Here is a 24376-nt window from a genome sequence, read left to right on the forward strand (position 1 = left end):
CAGACGAGGCGAATTTTCATTTAGACAGTTTGGTTAACAAACAAAGTGCTTCATGAACGACAACATCATGCTCTGAGGATTACAGCGTGGGCAGCAATGTCCAATCACGGATTTATTGGACCCTTTTTCTTTGAAGAAATTGTGAACAGCGAGCGTTATTTTAGCATGCTTCGGAATAGCTTCATTCCGCAGCTTCTTGCTACTGCCTTGCCCTTCAACGCGCAGTGGTTCATACAAGATGGAGCAAGGCCATATACTGCGAACACTGTGTTAAAGTTTTTACACGAGCATTTCGACATGCGGATCATTTCACTCGGGTTTCCAGGTTGCTTCAATGACGGATAAATTGCCCCCCCCCCCCCCCCCAATAGTCCAGACCTCAATCCATGTGACTTTTTCTTTGGGGGTACCTAAAGGAAAAAAATTTCCCCAAACGTCCACGTGATTTAATGGAGCTCAGAAGACTTACTCTTCAAGCTTGCAGTGAACTTGCGGAAGACATGTGCCGTAGGGTAATCACTAACTTCAGTGTTCGTTTGAAGGAAGTTAGGAAACGAAATGGTGGACATATTGAGCATGTGTGTAATTAGAACAAAACTCCATGGACGGCTCTTCATTGTAGTATATGTTCCTTTCAGACTGTATTGACAATAAAGTTTATATTAAAAAACAAAATGGTAACGCATTTCGTGCGCCACCCTGTAGTTTCTTCGCGCTTCCACATTATAGTCACATTAACGGTCGACTTTTGCAGCATTAGAAGAGTCGAAATGTCCCTGACGGGTATGTTACTCAGGTGACATTCAGTACCTACTTCATGTTCCAAGTCGCTGAGCTCTCCTGATTGCCAGATTCTGCTGTTGCTGTTTCTCTACCGTCAATACAGTACTGCCCAGCTCCTTTTATACTGGCGGGTCCACCTCTAATCTCTAGTCGTCAGTTCCACATTACGAAGGAATATTCATATACTTTTGATCAGATAGTGCCCCAAGGCGGCAGCACGAATGGTCTCGGGGGAGTTAACTGGCAGTCTGTTGGAGACAGGTGGCAACTATCCCGTGGAAGTCCATTTAGTAAGTTTCAAGGACCAATTTGAAGTGAAGCATCTAGAAATATACTTCATCCTCTTGCGTATCGATCCGCAGAGAGCACGAAGTCAAGATTAAACACTGCGCGCACAGAGACATTTAAGAAACCTTTCTTCTAGCGCCCATTACGCGATTAACCGTGGAGAAAGTGTAGCGTGTGGTACAATTTTAAGTATCCTGTGTCATGCACTTCACAGAGGCTTTTATAGTATATATACAGATGTAGATAATAAACGAGATCAAGGCATGTGCTTTGCATCTTCACGTAGTTTTGTGATACCAAATATTTTTAAACTTTCCAAAATAAGAATATATTAACATGTGTTATGCTCCAGAAGAAAAGTTCGGGACTTTGAGATGTATAAGAGTTACCGCAAGCAAAACGACTCATTGTCACTCTTGGCCCGTGGTTCCTGTGACAACCCAACAGCGTCAAGGTTCCGTGAAGCCTCAAATACACCTGTATCTTACATTGTGACGCAACGGGACCAGATAGTGCGTCATTCACTAAGTGCTCTGGCTACTCTGTAATACTCACGAATTAAACCCCAAATACTACCACGGGGAAACTGTCCCCGTTTTTAGATATTGTTCTCAGAGTCGCCATTTTTTGTGCGTCGAAAGAAGGAACGATCTGCTGTGGCTTCGTAGAACGAGGCATTCCAACATTCACATGAAATAAAAAATCTCAAAAACTAAGAGAAAAGAAGAAGCTGCAAACATGAAAATACCAAATCAATACCATTATCAGAGTATAAAAAATAATCATATCCAACTTCCATAGTTAATAGGCAACTGACGTCCAGATACTAGCCAGTTGGGAATTCTGTTTTAGTATCGTTTGGCTTGGTGTTCGCTACACACAGCGTTTCAGCTTCTCCTCTGCAACTATATCTAGTTTTCTAAGCTACATCTTGCCCTTTACAGTTTATATCCATATATTTCGAGTATAACGGATACTTATCCTTTTTCGAGATATGCCTTGCCGCTCACTGTACCCTAAAAAAGGTCAAATCCGACGCCTGGATGACAGTTTACACAAAAAAATTAATACCCGGAAAACTGACTTCCACTTCTATAAAATGTGTGCTATCCGCATACTGGAACACACAATTACGCTGCTTTACTGTTCCAATCAATTCTAATTGTGCTCCATCAGACCAAATCCTGCTACTTGTGCAGTGTGTTGCAAAAATTATTCACAGTACGTAGCGTTCAGTGCGTGTATTGGAACGTGCAACGTTTCTTCCCATGATTTCAGTACATCAGATCATATTCCAAAGCATAACTTGTGGAAATAAATACGACGACACAGAAGCGACCAGTGCTATAACCAACAACCTATTCCCCCAACTGAAGACCATGGTTTACGGATTTAACATGCGGTAGACAGCAGCTGAGGTCCGTCATAAGGACACACTTCCATTCCAGCAACCTCCCAGTTACCTCCACAGGATAGATTTGTTCGACTCAGTATCAAAGGAGGTTGGAATTACTTTTTCTCCGCGCGTGAGCAGTAATGATTGACAAGGTATTTTGTGCAACCAGGCAAGATGAAAAACGAATGTTCCGCTATCCTTTCATCAGAAAATACAGTTTACAAGATCATCTTTGACTTTTTGAAATATTGTAATATATATATATATATATATATATATATATATATATATATATATATACCACTGAAGATGTATTAAAACTAGATAATTATTGAGCTATTTATGCCCAGAACAAACAAGTGTGTGTGTGTGTGTGTGTGTGTGTGTGTGTGTGTGTGTGTGTGTGTGTGTGTGTCATTCTTTATCTCTTCTCTGAACAACGCCAAAGAATAATATTAGTTGTCAGTTACAATGATGTGTTGTCAGTTATGGCCTCTATGTCATTACACATTTTTAATGTAACGTGAATCATCTATGAAATAAGCTTCTGGCCGTATTAAGCGTATAGTAAACGCCAAAGAAAATATAAACTAAAGTCTACTGTTTATAAGAATAAAATGTTTTCTGTTCGCTCTGGCTATGAACGCATAATCCGTAAATAAAGCCAAGTTCGTTGAAAGCAGAACACTGAACGAAAGCCAATAACGAGAACAAGGAAGTCTAGGTGCAATGCAGGATCGAAATCCAATAATCAGAACCTCATAATTAAGCTAATGTAACTGACTAAACTACATTAAAATACGGCTACCGCCCTGACCCGTTCCTGCGAGTAGCTCGAACCTCTGGGACATGCTGTGCAGGTCCCTGGCAGCGATCGTCGACTGATCTGTGATGTCTGAGCCACAGTGATATTAAACAGTGTATGTTGATACTGCTATCCCATATCACGTGCGCATTATTTGCTAGACCCTTATGTGGAGAAAGTACACGAGCAGCACGACTTAATGCTGTTTCCCTTTAACATCGCATCACACACTGTACTATGAGTTTCAGTGTTGCCACGAATGTGGTTGAACGTATGAGGTTTTGAACTCTGTTGAATTCACAGTTTTAGCGACACAGTGTATATAAAAAAATGTTAAGCCCTAAAGTAGGCCTACCTGTAACAGAAGGTGTCTATTTATAAATCGGAGTGCGGCCATCGAATAGGAACTAAGTGTACCATCGAAAGTCTACACTGGTAACTACTTTATCTACATCTACGTGATTACTCTGCTATTCACAATAAAGTGCCTGACAGAGGTTTCAATGAACCACCTTCAAGCTGTCTCTCTACCGTTCCATTCTCGAACGGCACGCGGAAAGAAGGAGCACTTAAATTTTTCTGTGCGTGCCCTGATTTCTCTCATTTTATCGTTATGATCATTTCTCCCTATGTAGGTGGGTGCCAACAGAATGTTTTCGCAATCGGTGGAGAAAACTGGTGATTGAAATTTCATGAGAAGATCCCGTCGCAACGAAAAACGCCTTTATTTTAATGATTGCCACTCCAATTCACGTATCATGTGTGTCACACTATCTCCCCATTTCGCAATAATACAAAACGAGCTGCCCTTCTTTGTACTTTTTCGACGTCATCCGTCAGTCCCACCTGATACGGATACCACACCGCACAGCAATACTCAGAATAGGGCGGACAAGCGTGGTGTAAGCGGTCTCTTTAGTAGACCTGTTGCACCTTCTAAGTGTTCTGCCAATGAATCGCAATCTTTGGTTTGCTCTACCAACAATATTATCTATGTGATGGTTCCAGTTTAGGTTATTTGTAATTGTAGTCCCTAAGTAATTAGCTTTATTTACAGCCTTCAGATTTGTGTGACTTATCGCGTAATCGAAATTTAGCTGATGTCTTTCAGTACTCATGTGAATAACTTCACACTTTTCCTTATACAGGGTCAATTGGCACTTTTCGCACTATACAGATATTTTATCTAAATCATTTTGCAAGTCGTTTTGACCATCTGATGACTTTACAAGACGGTAAATGACAGCATCATCTGCAAACAATCTAAGACGGCTACTCGGATTGTCTCCTATGTCGTTAATACAGATCAGGAACAATAGAGGGCCTATAACGGTTCCTTGGAGAACGCCGGATATTACTTCTGTTTTACTCTTAAGGTGTTATGAAACGGAAACACTTTTGGATAATTGAATGGAAGTAAATCTAGATTTAAATAAACTTAAAGAACAGTGCAGCTGAAGTATAATGGATAGACAAATTTTTAATCATCAAGCTGGAAAAAGGTATGTAATTAACTTTTTATTCGTTTGCATGTGTGTCTATAGTCCTGTTACAGACTATAAACCGTGGTTATAAGACAAAGTGATAAGGGAAATCTTCTGTCGTGAAAGTACTTTCGGTCGTATCCCAAGGGTACAGTTCACAATATACATAAATGATTTAGTCACTAGTGGATAATGTCGGGAGATCCATGAGGCTGTGCGTGGAAAGTACTGTTTTATATAGAGACGTCTGTACGCTCTAACGCTGTAGCAAATCATAGGAAGACATGCAAGGATCGATGCTTGGTGTAGGGACTGGCAGTAGAGCGTGAACGTATTTCGCACAAATAGGATAGATGACCATTTATTATTTGACTACACGATTGCTGAACAGTCAGTTAAACTATCACATCCATTAAAAATAGAGCTAGCTGACGAAACGCTCGTTCGACCGATACTTGAGTTCCGCACTTCTGACCGGGACTCTGAAATAGAATTGATGGAGGAAAGATCCGGAGAAAAGCGCACTTTTCCTCTTATGTTAGTAAGTACGGAAGCGTCACGGAAATGCTCCACAAACGCCGGTCGCAGACCCTGCCAGAGTAGCGTTGTGCATTACTGTTGCCGCGCCGAACGCCCGAGTTCATAGAAGAGTTTAATATTTTGCTTCTACCTGTGGACGTCTCGCGAAAAGGCCATAAAGGCTCATACAGAGGCCTGCTAACAATCTTTCTTCCTGTGCATTTCTCGTGGCTGAAACAGAAAAGGGCGGGGACAGTTATACATGAAAAATTCTGTAACACACTGTAAAGTGGTTAGAAAATCCTGTTACTGAGTGCACTTGTTCATATAAACGTTTACCTCTTAGCCGTAATATTTTTTGCCTCCAAGTGGTAATACGTGCTTGATGTACACGTAATATCGGCGTGAAAGTGGTTCCTGACTCCTACATTCATTAGTGTAAACGGTAACCGGTCTCCGCGTTTCATCGTAACTTTCCTTTTTCAACCACGTTAACAGCCACATCTGCGTAGTAACATACCCAACACGAGTCACTAAGACACTATATCTGATTTCTACTGTACATGAGCGGGTGCCAAAAATTTGCTCTGAGCAAACACCAATTGTTTACTCTATTAACTAACTGACAGCCTATGCGAGCACAGATTTTGTCCCAATTACCAGCTTCAATTGAACCGCAATAAGATGCACTAAAAATCTATCGCACTTACTAGCTTAATAAATTTTCATTTATATCGTAGTCAGGATATTGTGACGTTTCACTTCTGGTAATATATTTGTTGAAGGTATTGTCAACTAAACATATGATATCTGTTTACATCTACATCCATACTCCGCAAAACACTGAAGCGCATGGCAGCGAGTACTGTCCATTTATCAGTTTTTATGGCTTTTTCATGATCGATTCACGTGCGGAGCGACGGAAGAATGATTGCTTAAGCGCCTCTGTGCGTCCTGTAATCTGATCATGTCTTTGCTATTCCTGCGGGAGCGATATGTAGTGTGTTTTAGCATATTTCTGTATCCACCGCTTAAAGTTAGGTTTTGAAACTTGCTAAGTAGCCTTTCACGTGGTAGTCTGCGTCTATATTCAAGAGCTTGCCAGTCTCTTTTTGCGGCATCTCCATGGAGCTCTCCCATGGGTAAAACCTGTGTTATTCATGCTGGTCCCCTGTTAGCCCTATTTCGTAATGCTCTCACGCTTCAACAAACTTCTAGTATGGGACGCACGAGTGCCTATAAGCAATCTCCTTCGCAGGCTGGTTGCATTTCCCTAGTACTCAGCCACTGAAAGTCTGCCATCCGCTTCACAAACGAATGAAACTATGTGATAGTTCTACTTAAAATCACCAGGAATTTTTACACCCACGTATTTGTATGAGTTGACCAATCCTAACATTGATTCGTCCATGTTGTAGTCATAGGATACCATATTTTCTCCTCGTTTTGTGAAGTGCAAATATTTATATTCCTAATTTAAAGAAGGATGACGGTACGTACCATATTTTACCGGGTCTTCCTTATTCAGTTTCAGTGTCTTGTTGTCCTGACAAAATACATACAGGACGTAGCATGTTTTTAAGAAATTTATAGCATGACCAAATGGAGAACAAATCTGGTCATATACAAATGATAAAGAAAATACACTCTTTGACTGAATCAAACTGAACGAGGTACGATTTTTGAGTCTCTGATGTCGGTACTATGTAACGCTTTCACATGGAGAGCAGTTTGTCACTATCGCTCTCGTTGTGCATTGCGTATTGCTTCAGGCCACTGTGTTTAGAAGTGTGGTTTTAAAACGTCAGAATCACAGATTACGTTACTTGATGTGATATAATGTAAACTTTTCATAAAAATGCCAAAAATAAACAGTATTTACTGACGAGATTAAAGCTGAATTCACGACACTAAAGCTGAATTTCCATTTCTGAAATTATAACATCAGTGCTACAAATTGTTTTGCAAGCTTTTTGCGTGTGACAAAATATTTACTCGATTAGTAATGCAGGGTATTTTGATGTCTTAAGAAAAATGTCGTACGATGATCTATGTATCTGTAGCGTAAATCAGGTTTTTTTTCTTTTAACACAGAACTACTGTACAGATGTGTTAACCAAAGACTCTACAAAATATCGATTAAATTCAACTTACAATTTATTTCCATATTTTGATTTTGGAATTGTGGTCACCCTAATGCAAAGCAAGTTGCCAGTCGTTGGTTGGTTGGTTGGTTTGGGGGAGGGGACCAAACAGCGAGGTCATCAGTCCCTTCGGATTAGGGAAGGAGGTCGGCCGTACACTTTCAAAGTAACTACCCTGGCATTTGCCTGAAGCGATTTAGGAAAATAACGGAAAACCTAAATCAGGATGGCCGGACGTGAGTTTGAACCGTCTCCTCCCGAATATCAATCTTTGCACCACTTTGAAATCTTATCAAGATTTGAAAATATTTATACAGCTTTTATCAGATAATATTTCGTTGTAGATAACTGCATCACCCGCGAAAATCTGAGATTACTATTAACATTGTCTGCAAGGTCATTAACATACGTGAACAGCAATGGTCCCTGCACACTGCCCTGGGGTTCACGTGAAGTTATTTCTACATCTGTGGCTGCCTCACCATCCAGGAAAGCACGCTGCGTCCTTCCTAGCAATAAATCCTCAATCCAGTCATAAATTTCGCTTGATACCCCATACGATTTTACTTTCCATAATATGCATAGGTGTGGTACTGAGTCAAGTGGTTTTTTTGGAAAATGAATACTTTATCTATCTGACTGCCTTGATGCATGGCTTTCAGGATGCCATGTGATAAAAGAGCGAGCTGGGTTTCAGGTGATCGACGTTTTCGGAATCCATGCTGCTTGCCACAGAGGTGGGCATTCTAGGTCAGAATATGTTTTAAGATTCTACAACAAATAGATGTCAAAGATATTGGAAGATAGTTTTGTGGATCGCTTCTGCTGCCCTTCTTGTAGACGGGTGTGATATACGTTTTTCTCCCATTACTGGGCACCATTTCTTCTTCGTCGCTGTTTTGAGCGATGTCACACATGTGGCAAGATACTGGATCTGCATTATGGACGAGCGGGATTCAAATGCTGTGTGACCATCCACATTTACGGTATTTGCCGTTTCGCTAATCACTACAGGAAAATTAAAAGAATTATTGTTTTATTGAAGTTAGGGAGAGTTTCCGTTGCTGTTCAAGACTTTAATGACTTTAATGGCGATGGTTTGATTAACTTTCAGCTGGCTTGTTCTTCGGCACAGCAATGCCTCTACTGTAGACGTGTATAATACTAAGATGTCGCCAACGCACTGGAGGCGACGTAGGCCCGCTGTTGAGCAGAACGGCAGAGCCACTTCTAGTTCAACGCTAACTTTATTGCTAGTCAGTAGCTCGAATGAAAAAGAAAAGAAGGAAGGAATATTGGGTTTAATGATCCATAGACACCTAGATCACTGGAGACTGAGCACAAGTCCGGATAGGGGAAGGATGAGGAAGGAAATTGGCCGCTCCTTTTCAGAAAGAATCAGCCCAGCACTCACTTTACTCGATTTTAGAAAATGACGTAAAAACTAAATCTGGATATCCAGGTGGGATTTGAACTGTCATCCTCCCAAACAAAACTGCAGTGTCTACTCACTGCGTCACCTCGCTTGTTTCGCATGAAAATTTATCGTGGAAAAGACAAACGTGACAGCTTACTATTGACAGCACTAAGTATGAATATTTGTGGCAAGTTAAGATTGAGCGCCAGATAGGGATTCGAATAGGGTCCTCAATTGATCCGGCCAGTGTGGACTAGTTGAAGAGTCCAAAAAACTTCACAGATTTCTTCCATGTTCCGTCTTGTTACTGGGTCCTCTCCACGCCTTCCAGAATCCACGGATCACTCACCCATGATTGTACAGGATTGACACTTCAGCGAGAATGGATAAGAAAGAGTCTGATTCAACGCTAGTAGTGTGTGTGCGCTGTTAAATCATTGCAGCATGTACTTCGCTGAAGAATCAAAACTATATCATCTTAGTATTAAATATCGTAACAGTTATGAGGATAGACCGAAACAAGCTAGCAAAAGTGGTCTCTGACAGAGCGTGCTTCCGCAACGGTGAGTAAATTGCAAAAGTAAGGGATGACTTCGAATTTGTACGGCCCCTCGCCGGCCCTCCCCCCCCCCCCCTCCCCCCTCCCCCCCCCCCCCCACACACACACAGAAAAAAACTGCTCACAATTACGACGCCACTCAAGATCTGCATAAATGCTTTAAGACGACGCTTCCTGCGACAACACCAACATAATTACGACAGGTACACTTCAAGACCTGCTCGTGTAGCTTAATATGCAGCACACTGGCTTGCAGGACGGGTACGTGTACCAGATCCTGATCGAATACGCGTGGCAGACTAAAGGCTATTGGTCTATATCACCTGTCAGTGGATTTTTGGGCGACTTTCCATTCTTGTTTACGGAAAGTGCTTTCCCAAAAATTACGATACATAAACAGTTGGAAACATGATAGCACACAGAACGAAGTTTACACGGATCGCAGCCAAGTGGCTCACAGGTGTTTCGTCGATTAGGTTAGCTGGCGACAGGAAGAGCCTCCGGCCACAAAAGTTAAAATAAGCGAAAAATTTAAGAATGGCAAGTCATGAAAACAGTGGATCCCTTACGACAGGATGTAGTCCAGTCAATGAAGGAAAACAAAGGGAAAAATTGGGGAGGGAGGTAGTTCAAAAGTTACTTTTTAATGTTTTTCTGACTACATCGAAAACCGTGGTTCCTAGCGAAAATATTTCTCGCTACAAAATTGAACTACATTCAATTTCTTACAAAAAAGGCCATATACATTTTTCGCTAAGACTGATAGTGTCCATGTTGCAGGGCAAGGAAAAATCGCAATTATTAAAAATAGTGTTGTAATGGTGTAACGTTGATGTTTGTTGTTAAATGGAGTTAAGAACAAATATTAAATTGTGTACCACATCCAAGTGGGGTAGATACGTATTTCGGGATAGTGCGCCGGGGGATGTAACAGGGTGGAGGCGGGAGACTTGTGGTGTAGAACCACGAGGGAAGGTAGGTCGCTGGATTGTGCTCATGCGCTTCCCTCCTCCATAGGTCTGCAAAATGAATGATCTGGCAGTTCCGCGTTCTTTCTACCGAACTACGTCACAAAAAGAAACTCCAGTGTGTTTCTCAAAGTTGTACAGACCATCATACAGCTTGCCATGTAAATCCCTGGCGACGCAGTGTTCAGTCATGCTCAGGTGCATTTCTTTTCACACCGTATGTTAACGCTACGTGGAAAGCGGATATGAATTACTGCTAATACTTAAGAAACGTACATGGGCAGAATCTACGCAAATTTCTGCACATTGTTCTACAATCCTAGAGGGAAAGCCATTCTTAGTCTTACTGTACGGCAGTTTTCTTCCGGCAAAGGAAACTTCTTCCATCACAAGTGCCGCTCGGTCTTCAGTTTACAGGTAGACTATACCGCCCCCAGCATTTCCTGGCAATACTCATTTAAGCAAACATAATAACTTACCTGAACTCTTGTTTATATAGCGGAGCTATTTTCAGTTATTGGATATTTATTTGCATTTGTGGAATGAGTTATTACGCAAGAAAATTTCAACAGCTAGAACTGTCAACTGTGTCACACTGGAGAGGCTGCCCCAAGTGTAACACGCTGTCAGTATTATTCGAAAATGTTGATTTCACTGTCTCCACTATCAATCGCTGGGATAGTCTTTGCAGCTTGAGGTTATCAAATGCATCATCCCAGCTTCAGCTATCCCAGCATCGGAAGAGGTCTAGAGGCTTAAACTGCCTCCCATTGTAACAGAAGTAGATCACCTTGGTGTTATGGAACTTCCAGATATTTGAACACAAGTCAAGCAATACATTACAGCAGATAACTGTTCGAGATTTAAACATGATTATTCGTATGCCATCAGACATATCGATACCCACTTTTCAAGATTACTGTGGATGTATGGCAAGTGGCTCTACTCACTGCAGCCGATTCTGGGCATTTCCAGAATGTAAAAGGTTTATGCAGTCTGCCAGTTACACAATTACTGGTGAGAGAAGTGTAGTAACTTTCTGGTCATTCACTAATTCACAAAGTGGCTACAACACAGTTACATGGCTTTATAATACACTGGCAACGATAGACAGCAGCAAGGTACCACAATTACCAATCAAATCCTTTTACTAACGACACTACATACATACTGACATCACAAAAATTATACATTTCTTAGCCATTGTTTATAGAAATGTATTTTACGTAAAAGCTCACTCAACTCAATAAACCGTGAATAACTCCACTTAAAAAAGAAAAACCGAGCTCAGTGATTTTATTTTGGCTACTGACGTAAGAGAATTGGACAGTAAACGCTGGAGAGAGAGTCTGTAAACTGAAAAGCGAGCAACGCTCAAGGTGGACGAAGCCACTTACACAGGAAGAACGCTACAACTGCCTTACAGGATGACTAAGAATGTCTCTGTAGCAGTCTAGAATAGTGTGCAGAGATTTACATAAAATCTGACCATGTGTGTTTCTTGAGATAATATTATATCGTGTTAACACGCTTCGCGTGGAAAAAATACCCTCCCCTTCCCCGGGAGAGGGTGTGTGTGCAGTGTGTTGCCAGCTGCGGAAGGATCGATACAACTTTGTGAAATACACTGTAGCTTTTTTTGTTTTTGTGGCTTAGCGCTATAGGGAGAATGGGGATTTGCTAGCTCGCTCTTCATTTTGCAGACCTATGAAGGAGAGAAGTCCACGAGGACGATCCACCGACCTACGTTCCCTCACGCTTCTAACATCCACTCCTACCTACCCACCCATTCGCATCTTCCAGGCCACAATTTATCCATTGATACGGCTCTACTGCACTTAGATTAGGCGCACACATTTAATATTTGTTCGTAACTCACTTCATTTAACAATAAACATCAGTGTTACACCACTAAACACTATTTTATATAATCTGCGATTTTTCGATCCCCTGCAACACGGAAACTGTATCACAGAAAATATGAGGACTATTTTTACAGGAAATTTAACGCAGTTTAATTTTGTACTAGGTAAAATTTTCGTCGAATGCCACTTTTTAGATATTCAACCTCTACACGTGTCTGTAGTTCATGAAATTCCCCTTACCACTGTTCAAAAATTTGCGACTACACGAATTTTTTTCCCCCAGTTCACATTTTTTTGTCTTCGCTGACTGGGCTAATAAGCGCTAGGAACGAAAGGAACTCTGGGTCGGTTTACTGTTTCTGTCGCGCTAAATGATATTAACAGAGAAAGTTTTATATCTACGGGACAGGGCTTCAGCGGGTGTCAAGTTAGACTTGTTACCGTATTTGAAATACAAAACCTGCGAGGAAAGCATACTATATAAGATTATTGTGGGAAAAATGGAATGTTGGGAACGTTCAGTGATTTGTTCAGACGGGACGTCACCCTACGAATAAATGCAGCCGAAACGGCAGTTGTGCCAGTAGTAGTGTGGAATAACAGTTAAATTCAAAGTCTAACAGTTTTTGGCGCGCGACAGCGCAACATGTTTAAGAATGCGTAATGTACAATTTTCACCTATCTCGGATGTAAACACTATGGCGCTAACGCTCTAGCTCTAGATGATACACACGACGTGAAAAACGGAGCTAAGTGCAACTATGATGAAAATTATCTTTAATACTTCTCACCACAAGTGAAATAATGGGTTATTTATCGAAGCAAATGAACATTGGTTTCCCACAGTAGCATCTGCGCTGAGAAATATGGTGAAGTTATTAAGACTACGAACTGATTCGGAGGAAGCAAAGTCGAATCCGTCTGACTATTCCAGTTTGGTTTTTCTGTTTTATTGGTTCACTTCGGGCAAATGCCGAGTTCTCTCATTAAGGTCATTGCAGGTAACTTGCCCAGCCCCTCAGATGAGCTTTGGCTTCGCCTCTACTGAACACTACTTCTAAGACGACCTCCCTCCCAGAAACTTGGAAGCGAGATAAGTAGCACATAAGCAAAACATTAAGTTTATTTTCTGTTCTTGTGTCGCGAAAAATGAAACGCAAATGAGACTGATACCCAGTTCTTCATCCGCTTGAGACGTTAAAATCAAAAGAACAATATAGCAAGCCGTGAACAACCTCTCTCGATCTGGGGCTGTCTCAGATCGTGCAGGGACCACGAAAAGCAGCGCCCACGGCTTTCGAGATGTCACCGCACCATTAACAAACTATTTACGAGGCTGAAGGTCCAAATCATGCTTGTATTGGAGAGATTAGAACCAAGTCTGTCTAGCTTAACTAAGACGCTGCTTTTCCTTGAACAATTAATTCTTACACTCCTCGGAAGGTACCGTTGTGTTGGCGCGGAGCGTCAGCGAAGGTGACAATTGATTTCATCTTAGAGGTTAGGGAATCGAATCAAAAATGTTTGGACCAATATGACGTAAACGTTGATTTTAAAGAAAGATGGGAGTCACAAAGCAGCCGTTTGCACAGTGTTCGCGATAACGTTAAAGGCTGCACCAAGGTCGCGAGTCGGTCTGACAGCACACAAGCCAAGCCGAACTCAGCCAAGCGCACCGCTCGCTGTCAACTCGTGGTCTTATCGGAGCAAGTTTTCCATTCGCTTCGTGCCTAACCTCAGAGATAGTCAAATTTCGACGTGAGCGTCAATATAAAGTACTGCGCGTCGAGATTACATGTAAAGTTACTTTCCTAGTTTTAACTTCGTAATAGTGAACAATGAAAGAACGCAGTCTGCAGCGTGAAGGCCTATAATCTCTGGGTAATTTTGCGAACAGTTTGTAGCAGTGGGCAGAACCCACATCTTGCAGCTACCGAGGGACGTGAAATGTTAAACACTCGCCGAGCTGAATTTGTTTATCATAGCATGAGAAACATTTTCTGTTTCGAAACGAATTTTTCTTTCCTGATCTTTGATTACTCGGCTAACAGCTGATTTAGACACGACATGAGAACCAGTTACCGAACATAGGAGTTAACGATCAATTTCTTTTTTGTTATGCGATGGTGGCTGGATCATAGAATACTCTATGTACTCTAATGCACTCGCGAAGCTGTTCGTTACTAATGATCCAAAGTGGCGTCCCGATATGTGCTGTCACCGCTCAGTTTCGCGGGTTCCGTACTGATTGTCATTTTCTTGGGTGAAACACATTTAGATGTTAGTTCTTTGAAAATTTCTCCTCTAACAGTGCGGCTTTCCACACTACCTGCAATGCTAACAGTGTTTCCAATTTTTCCTTCGTATTCAAATGTCCTGTTGCAAAACTACCTGTGCGTTATTTGCGTAGGGACAGCAGTGATGGGTGCAAAAGCAAAGTACAATTTTACGTACCGGTACGTAGAGTTATCCAAATTAAGAAATTTTTTCCTTCCAAGACATAACGTTAAATTTAAATACTGAACACTTTCGGAGCTTCTAAACTCATCTCAGCGAGACAGTGAAGCTCGCTGACACTGGCTGATAAGTTCCGCACGCGGTTAGACAGTTTTCTGTTAGTTATGTGTTCCCTAGATCGTATGAATCATTTGCTTTGTAGAAGTTATGTGTAACATGTCAGCTTATATGATATGAATATATCAATATTATTGGACATTTTTCAGTCCTACTCTTGGAACTACACTAAAAATGTAGTTTTTTTTTACAGTCTACCAACTTTAAAAAAGTTATCTATGGAATAGGAGTAGATGTCCAGAAGAAACGGTTAGTTTTAAAAGTTGTTTTGCTACCTGTCAGACATTTAATGTTATTGGACAAATGATCAAAAATTTTTCTTCCTGCGTATTGAACTCCTTTCTGAGCCACTGACAGACAGCTTCAGTAACGGGTAATAAAGATCAAAAATGGTTCAAATGGCTCTGGGGACTATGGGACTTAACATCTTAGGTCATCAGTCCCCTAGAACTTAGAACTACCTAAACCCAACTAACCTAAGGACATCACACACATTCATGCCCGAGGCAGGATTCGAACCTGGAACCGTAGCAGTCTAACAAAGATAATTTTTTCCTCTATTATTGTACGGACATCACTGTTCTCAAATTGTTGTACATTACTTATGATGAATTTCGTTGGTGATTATGATTCTGAATTGCGTAGGTACAGTCAGAATGCCTACTAGGCGACTACCAGATGACTGTGAATGAACACGTATTATTCTTACTGCTGGCTTTTGAGCGTCCACAACTTTCCAAGTGAAGAGTAATCCCGAAGAAATACCCTAAGCCATTGACACAGAATATATTAGGGCGGAGTTTGTTTTTGCGAAGCTATTATTTACACTAAGAACTGAAGCAGATAAACTTAAACACGGCAGATTCTAACGACTTCCTAAATAGGTTGAAGAAAGCATCATGTGTACTATTCGAAGACAGCCTCAACGTAATCTAAGATATTTTATTTATATCTGTTCCCCACTAATCACACGTGTACTAGTCCGCGATTTCTTCGAGGCGAACGGCGAGCCACACTTTCACCCGTCAGCTGACGCCAAACGACTGTCCAAACTGACAGCTGTGCCAATTCACACGCGTTCCGCCACTGGGGTACACACATAACACACTGCCGAGAAACCGCCTCTCCGTCGCTTCCAGCCGACCTCTGCACTCCTCCAATTGGACCCCAATTCGCACTCGTCGATGCAAACAACTTGTCACCATCAGGTTCTGTAATTCGCAGAAGAGACGAGCGCTCGCAGGGCCCGGCGTCGCGTCCCCGCGGCATTAGCGAAAGTAGGACTTGTCAGAGTTGAAGGCTGCAAGCCGCGAAGGAGGAAAACTGTGCGCGCGGCTGTGTGCGTACCTTCTCCTGCTGGAGCTCCAGCTGTGACACAGCCCCCATGGCCGTCGCTGGCAGACTGTCGCGTCGGCCCACGAGGCGGCGCTGCAGCGCGAACAGCTGGCGGTGGGGGCAACTGAACAGCTGCCCGCCGCGTCGCAGTATGCGCGCCCGCCTTTCACCATTCGCCTTTTCTTGCTTCCGCTAATGCTTCTATGCCGCCTAGAGACCGCTTTATAAGGTTCCCTACACGTGCACCAATTTACCGGCCGACCGAACGATCGATTTCGCGGCAACCTACACACCTACCAACCAACTGCACTCAGCTATTATAGCGCCGATCTGTTGTTGTGATTCATACATCATAAGTGCATTGGTTTATATTCTACGAGAGTCCGCTTGGTTTTATACAGAGACAAAAACGTGGGTTTGTCTTGGCTGTTTTAAAGGTAACAAGGCTAAGAAATGGCTAGTGCAAAGAAAGAAGTTCGCCGCCGGTGTGGCCGAGTGGTTCTAGGCGCTTCAGTCTGGAACCGTGCGACCGCTACGGTCGCAGGTTCGAATCCTGCCTCGGGCATGGATGTGTGTGGTGTCCTTAGGTTAGTTAGGTTTAAGTAGTTCTAAGTTCTAGGGGACTGATGACCTCAGATGTTAAGTCCCATAGTGCTCAGAGCCATTTAAACCATTTAGAGAAAGAAGTTCTCTCACGTTTTGTTACTTTGTTTGGGGTCCGGTGATTTCTCGTAATTATCTCACTGGAATCACATTTGGGAAGAAAAATTGGATTGGTTTCTTTGGGGGAAGAGACCAAACAGCGAGGTCATCGGTCTCATCGGATTAGGGAAGGACGGGGAAGGAAGTCGGCCGTGCCCTTTCAAAGGAACCATCACGGCATTTGCCTGGAGCGATTTAGGGAAATCACGGAAAACCCAAATCAGGATGGCCGGACGCAGGATTGAACCGTCGTCCTCCCGAATGCGAGTCCAGTGTGCTAGCCATTGCGTCACCTCGCTCGGTGTAATTATCTAAGAATGGATTAATCTGCATTTCAGAGCTGCTGAACATCAACAAACCATTCTTTACGAAAAAAGGATATGCTCATGAAAAAGTATGTAAGCTGCGAGAAGATGCTGTTAGCTGCTTGGTAGACGTTAACTGAAACTCAAATTCAGTGCTGTTGTATCCCCACAATTATTAACTAAAATGATTTCTGAAACCTGTAACGTGACTCCTACTTGGCCGAGGAAATACAAAATGGTAAATAAATAAATAAATAAAAGACGTTAATGTAAATTTATCAATGTACTTAGGTACGTAGGATAAAAGATGACCTGTTAGTTTAAGAAATTCATTTCAAATTCGAAGAAGGAAGGCTAGATATGGTGGTGGCGCGCACATCATCTAATGAATACAACAAAAGATACATAAGGAATGAAACTATTAAATACAACAACAGATACATAAGAAAACAGACTTTTAGCAACTGTTGCAATTGTTTAAAAAAAATCCACACTTTGCTCTTCTTAACAGACATCTTGGATATAGGCTGGAATTTCTTTTAACACTTAAAACGATCAAACAAATATATTTTATGAATTAATGTCCATTGAAAGTCGATATTTCGGTTTTTACACTTTATTTCTGGTAAAAATCGAAAATAAAAACTAACAACAGAAATACAGAAGGTCGATAGACTTTTATTCTCTCTGCGTGGCACACGGGGATCATTACGGATTCGTTCGGAAAAAAAGTGCTTCATTTAGTGCATCTCTATTGCTATAATCTTCGCACGACGTGTCCCACAAACATCTGCGTCTTTGGATTTATCCTGAAACCCTGTCTTCAAACTTTCGTCCACCTCGCATCCTATTATGTATATTAGAACAGCGTTCAACTCCGCGCGCAGTGACGAAAGACGAACTTTCGTTGGGCTGTTGGCACGACAGCGCCACCCACGGCACAATTAGTTGACTAGAGGGTGGGAGCCGTTGGAAAAAAAGCTCGTCGGTCATATTGCCTACACACGTACAGTTTGTCGGTCGGACGGGAATTCGCGAGTGTGCACCATCAATTGATTTGTATTTGCAAATAAGCATTTACACTTGAGCCAAAGAAAGAGAATATGAGAGCACGAACATCGAGGCATACGGTGTGTATTCATTTTTTTTTTCTTTGGCGTTTACGTTGTCACGGAAAAATTGCTAAACTTATATTCCGTACATCTACAGCACTACCCTGCAGTTCACCGTTACGCGCCTGGCACAGGGTTCCTCGTACCGCATTCAAACTACACTGAAGCGTCAAAGAAACTGATATAGGCATGTGTATTCAGATACAGAGATATGAGAATACGGAGTTGCGGTTGGGAACGCCTATGTAAGACAACAAGTGCCTGGCGCAGTTATCAGATAGGTTACTGCTGCTACAATGGAAGGTTATCAAGATTTAAGCGAGCTTGAACGTGGTGTTATAGCCGGCACGCGAGCGATTGGACACAGCGTCTCTGATGCAGTGATGAAGTTGGGATTTTCCCGTACGAACATTTCACGAGTGTACCACGAATATCAGGAATCCCGTAAAACATGGCATCTCCGACATCGCCGCGGCCGGAAAAAGATCCTGGAAGAACGGGACCAACTACGACCGAAGAGAATCGTTCAGCGTGACAGAAGTACAACTCTTCCCCAAATTGCTGCAGATTTCAATGTTGAGTCATCAACAAGTGTCAGCGTGCGAACCATCCAACGAAACATCATCGATATGGGCTTTCGGAGCCGAAAGCCCACTCGTGTACCCTCGATGACTTCACGACACAAAGCTTTACGCCTCGCCTGGGCCTGTCAACACCGACATTGGATTGTTGATGACTGGAAATATGTTGCCCGATGGGACGAGTCTCGTTTCAAATTGTATCGAGCGGATGGACGTGTACGGGTATGGAGACAACCTCATGGATCAATGGACCCTGCTTGTCAGCAGGGGACTGTTCAAGCTGATGGAGGCTCTGTAATGGTGTGGGACGTGTGTAGTTGGAGTTATATGGGACCCCTAATACGTCTAGATATGACTCTGACAGGTGACACGTACGCAAGCATCCTTGTGATCACCTGCATCCAATCATGTCCATTATGCATTCCGACGGACTTGGGCAATTCCAGCAGGACAATGCGACACCCCACACGCGCTGAATTGCAACAGAGTGGCTCCAGGAGCACTCTTCTGAGCTTAAACACTTTCGCTGGCAGCGAAACTCCCTAGACATGAACATTATTGAGCATATCTGGGATGCCTTGCAACGTGCTGTTCAGAAGAGATCTCCACCCTTCGTACTCTTACGGATTTATGGGCACCCTGCAGGATTCATAGTGTCAGTTCCCTCCAGCAGTACTTCAGTCATTAGTCGAGTTCATGGCACGTCTTGTTACGGTACTTCTGCCTGCTCAAGCGGGCCCTATACGATATTAGGCAGGTGTACCAGATTCTTTTACTCTTGAGTGTATTTCTTTAACATATCACTCTCGAATAGCGCACGGCGATAAAGAATACTTCAATCTTTCCACCTGAGCTCTGATTTCTATTATTTCATTATGATGATTATTTCTTCCTGTGTAAATGGGCACCAACAAAATATTGTCGCATTCAGAGGAGAAAGTTGGCGATTGAAAAGGTCTCACCGCAACGAAGACGCCTTTGTTTTAATGGCTGTCACCCCAATTCGCGTATCATATCCGACGTTCTCTCCCATATTTCGCGATAATACAAAACGTTCGCCGTTCTTTAAACTTTTTCGTTGTCCTCCGTCAATTATGCCTAGAACGGATCCCATACCGCACAGCAACACTGTAGCACATGGGGGACAAGCATGATGTAAACAGTCCTAGTTATTCGTAACTGTAATCTCTAAATATTTAGCTGAATTAATAGTCTTCAGATATCTGTGACTTATCGTGTAACCGAAATTTAACGGTTTCATTTTAGTACTCATGTAGATGACCTAACACTCTTCATTATTTAGATTCAAATGACACTTATCACACCATACGGATAGCTTGGCTAAATCATTTTTCAAGTGGTTTTGATTTTATGACGGCAAATAACGGCAACAGCTGCAAACCATCTAAGAAGACTGGTCAGGTTATCTCCTAAATCGTTTATGTAGATCAGGAACAATAGAGGGCTTGTAACACTTCCTTTGGAACGCCAGATATCATTTCTGTTTTACCCGATGATGTTTCTACATAGTATAATCTTTCAAACAGAAAATCACGAATTTAGTCGCACAACTGAGACGATACTTCATGGGCATGCAGTTTAATTCGAAGTCGGTTATGAGGAACGCTGTCAAAAGCCTTCTGGAAATCTAAAAATATGGAATTAATTTGGTATCACCTGTCGATAGCGCTCATTACTTCGAGAGAATAAAGAGCTACTTGTGTTTCACAAGAACGATGTTTCTTGAATCAGTGCTGACTTTATGTCAATAAATCGTTTTCTTCGAGGTAATTCATAATGTTCGAACACAACAATGTTCCAAAATCCTACTGCAAATCGATGTTGGTGGTATGGCTCTGTAATTCTGCGGATTACTCCTGTTTCTTTTCTTGAATATTGGTCTGGCCTGTGCAACTTGACATTCCTTAGACACTGATCTTTCGTTGAGCGAACGGTTATATCTGATTGCTAAATATTGAACTATCGTATAATATATCCTGGAAGGAACAGAACTGGTAAACAATCTCGACCGCAGACCTTGCTTTTATAAAGTGATTTAAACTTCTTCGCTATACCGACGGTATCTACTTCTAAGTCACTCACACTGGCAGCTGTTCTTGATAGGAATTCTGAGGTATTTACTTCGTCTTCTTTGGTGAAGGAAATTACGAAAATATAGTCACGATGGAGAACGGAACCGTACAGCATGGCGTTGGAAGGGGAAGAATTTAGGTGTCTCAGTTCGTACGTAAACGTGAAATGCGTAGATGTAGTGCACTTAACGCTTAATTGCAGCTCCAGCTTTCCTTAGCATTAGTTCAAAACTTCGCACATATGTCGATTGACGCTATTCGTTGGCTTCTCATTACAACGGAGGAGAAAATTTGAAAGCAGAACACTGTTACCGATGATCATTGTAATCTGGAGTAAGGCTAGCATTTACGCTATTATTATTAGCAACCGGAGACATTGACGTAAGCTATTGTTTCACATTTCAGTAGCTGCCTTATACCAGATAGTTCCTGATGTCTACAGCGACATATGCGAAGCGCTTATTTATCATGCCAATCTCTAACATAACAATGATACACGAGCCATGTAATTGTATATACCATCAACGTAAGCAAAGGGAATGATCAAATCTTCCGTATATTTCAATTTTAATCAGCATATTAGATACATTTTCGCACTTGTTTTCTTTCAAGGAAATTTACTGTGCCTTTACTTTTTAATATAAAGAATTATGAAGCTTGTTCTTATTCATTTTGTCTTTCTCAGGTCCCCAGTAGGAACTTTAAGTGCTTCGGCGGTTTTCTACCGATTTCTTTTGCTTCGACATCTGTGCTGTGGATCTCTTGGATCCCAGAAACACATATGACATCTGTATTTTTATATACGTAATACTTGTATTCTCTTCGGGTCACTTCATTGCTCACGCAACTCATATCAACTGTTGTGTCTTTTATGCGACTCAATTTATTATGACAAGATGATGAAAAAAACAGATCGTAAATTACCATATAGAGCAGACATCGAATCGCAGACACGCGTAAGAAACGACTGATATCCTCGTACATCTGAACTTTCGGCTAAAAGGCCTTCTTCCACAGTAGAAAACACACGCACGTACACACAAGCACCGCTCCCACACACATGATCACTGTCTCTGGTCGCTAAACCCGGAATGCGAAGGTGAATACGAAAGACTAGGCAGGGCGCATCATGTTCTCGGACTTGTGAGAAGTAGCAAAATTTTTAGGGGTCAGAGACGCAGCCTTCATTGGCAAAAGTGAAAGCGGGACGGATAAGACTATTGTGGGTGCAGATGACTGTGGAAGGATATAATTCCCATCTACTACCTGTTAATAGTTTCAATAATTTTAGTCTGCTATTGGGCTTTTGTTGGCCGGCTAGTTGACGGAACGCCATGTCAGTTAGCGGTCGAAGGGTAGTCCAAGATATCTTTATGTCTTAATAAGATGGATGGGATAGCTATAGATGGTGAGATGGAAGTCAGGGAGACGGAATCCTATGATTATTGTATAATGAATAACATTTCCGTAGCAGTGTTTATATTGGAGTATCGCTCTGAGCCACGCTTCAGCAGCGATAAGAGCGTCGATAACCTCTGCTTGAGTTTTCTTCGCTAGTATCGCGTGTGGATTTTATTGCTTGTTTTCTTTCTAAGATAACCCTGAATACCATCTCTGTCAATTATTAACGTATACAGGAAGCAAATGAATCTGACAATATCATGGGCCACCTCTAGAGAAATTTGCTTTTCTGTTTCTGATAGTCTCCATTTAGAATACATTATACCGAAGGAACACTCAACAGTTCTTCATGCTCGCGGTACACTACTCATGAAATATTCTTTGTCAGCATCTAACTAATGCCTTAAAGCTACGCCTCAAAGAACCGGGTCAAAGTGAACGATCTTCATAGTTAAGAGCAACAAAAGCTATAGTTTCATCAGAGTCAGGCAAAGTTACCTTTTAGTGAGCTGGATAAAGGTGTAAAATTTTCATAGCCTAAAGTAACAAAATGTATAGTTTTATCACAGTTTGGCAAAGCACTAACATCAAAAAATTTTGGACCTTATGTCTGACAAATGCAGAAAGACCTACTTGTTCCATCATCGCTTTGTTTTCCCCAGTCATCAAAATTAATGTTTGTGAACTCAGAATTGTCATCAGCCAGTCTACGTAACAATATACCGGGTGATCAAAAAGTCAGTATAAATTTGAAAACTGAATAAATCACGGGATAATGTAGATAGAGAGGTACAAATTGACACACATGCTTGGAATGACATGGGGTTCTATTAGAACAAAAATAAATAAATAAATAAATAAAATAAAAAAATAAAAAAGTTCAAAAAATGTCCGACAGATGGCGCTTCATCTGATCAGAATAGTAATAATTAGCATAACAAAGTAAGACAAAGCAAAATTGATGTTCTTTACAGGAAATTCTCAATATGGCCACCATCATTCCTCAACAATAGCTGTAGTCGAGGAATAATGTTGTGAACGGCACTGTAAAGCATGTCCGGAGTTATGGTGAGGCATTGGCGTCGGATGTTGTCTTTCAGCATCCCTAGAGATGTCGGTCGATCACGATACACTTGCGACTTCAGGCAACCCCAAAGCCAATAATCGCACGGACTGAGGTCTGGGGACCTGGGAGGCCAAGCATGACGAAAGTGGCGGCTGAGCACACGATCATTACCAAACGACGCGTGCAAGAGATCTTTCACGCGTCTAGCAATGTGGGGTGGAGCGCCATCCTGCATAAACATCGTACGTTCCAGCAGGTGTTTACCAGCCAGGCTGGGGATGATGCGATTCTGTAACATATCGGCGTACCTCTCACCCGTCACGGTAGCAGTACTGACGTTTTGCTGTCCACCGCCATCTGTCGGAGATTTTGTGAAATTTGTTTTTTTAATAAAACCCCATGTCATTCCAAGCACGTGTGTCAATTTTTACATCTCTATCTACATTATTCCGTGGTTTATTAAGTTTTCAAATTTATACTGACTTTTTGATCACCCGGCATATCATTTTTAAACATAGAACCAGAATAAATCGAATGCCTGTTCTTTCTATACTTCCTAAGCGCGGAAGAAAATTCCAAAGATTGTTGTAGTAATCAGTCATTTTTCTGAAGTTATAGACACCTGCAACGTGTTTCTTTTTCTTTTTTTAATATGACAGTCTTACGAAGTAAAAGCTGTCGTGGCTCTCATTATTTTTCGAACAGTGGTCCGCAACTCGTCGTCTTGTGGTCCATGTGACTGCCTCTAAATCCCTTGTTCCGATTTCGATTTCCAGCCAGGTCGGAGATTTTCTTCGCTCGGGGACATCTCGCCTTCATTGGGCGACAAATAGGAAGACTCGCAGTAGGCGCCCAGAACAACCCCAGATAGGGGCTCCCGCCCAATAGTGCAGCATGATCATTTCACTTCACAACAGTTGCAGCAGGAAACGAAAACACCAGGCTTCTAAGTGACTGATCAGTAGACAGATATCTGAAA

General features: G+C 41.9%; 1 protein-coding gene across 3 annotated transcripts in view; it reads right to left on the reverse strand.

Moving 5' to 3' along the window:
• The window catches only part of LOC126481164 (peptide transporter family 1), a 338990-nt gene that overhangs the window by 160790 nt on the left and 153824 nt on the right, over positions 1-24376 (reverse strand). Inside the window, exon 1 of one of the 3 annotated variants that reach the window (XM_050104733.1) lies at positions 16150-16268. The exons of the other annotated variants lie outside the window; for them this stretch is intronic. Coding sequence (XP_049960690.1) covers positions 16150-16188 — 39 coding nt within the window. The 5' untranslated portion in view covers positions 16189-16268. Of the gene's footprint in view, positions 1-16149; positions 16269-24376 lie in introns of those variants that run through there. 3 annotated transcript variants of the gene reach the window in all.

This window comes from Schistocerca serialis, chromosome 5 (genome assembly GCF_023864345.2).
Source record: "Schistocerca serialis cubense isolate TAMUIC-IGC-003099 chromosome 5, iqSchSeri2.2, whole genome shotgun sequence".
Classification (NCBI taxonomy): Eukaryota; Metazoa; Arthropoda; class Insecta; order Orthoptera; family Acrididae; genus Schistocerca; species Schistocerca serialis.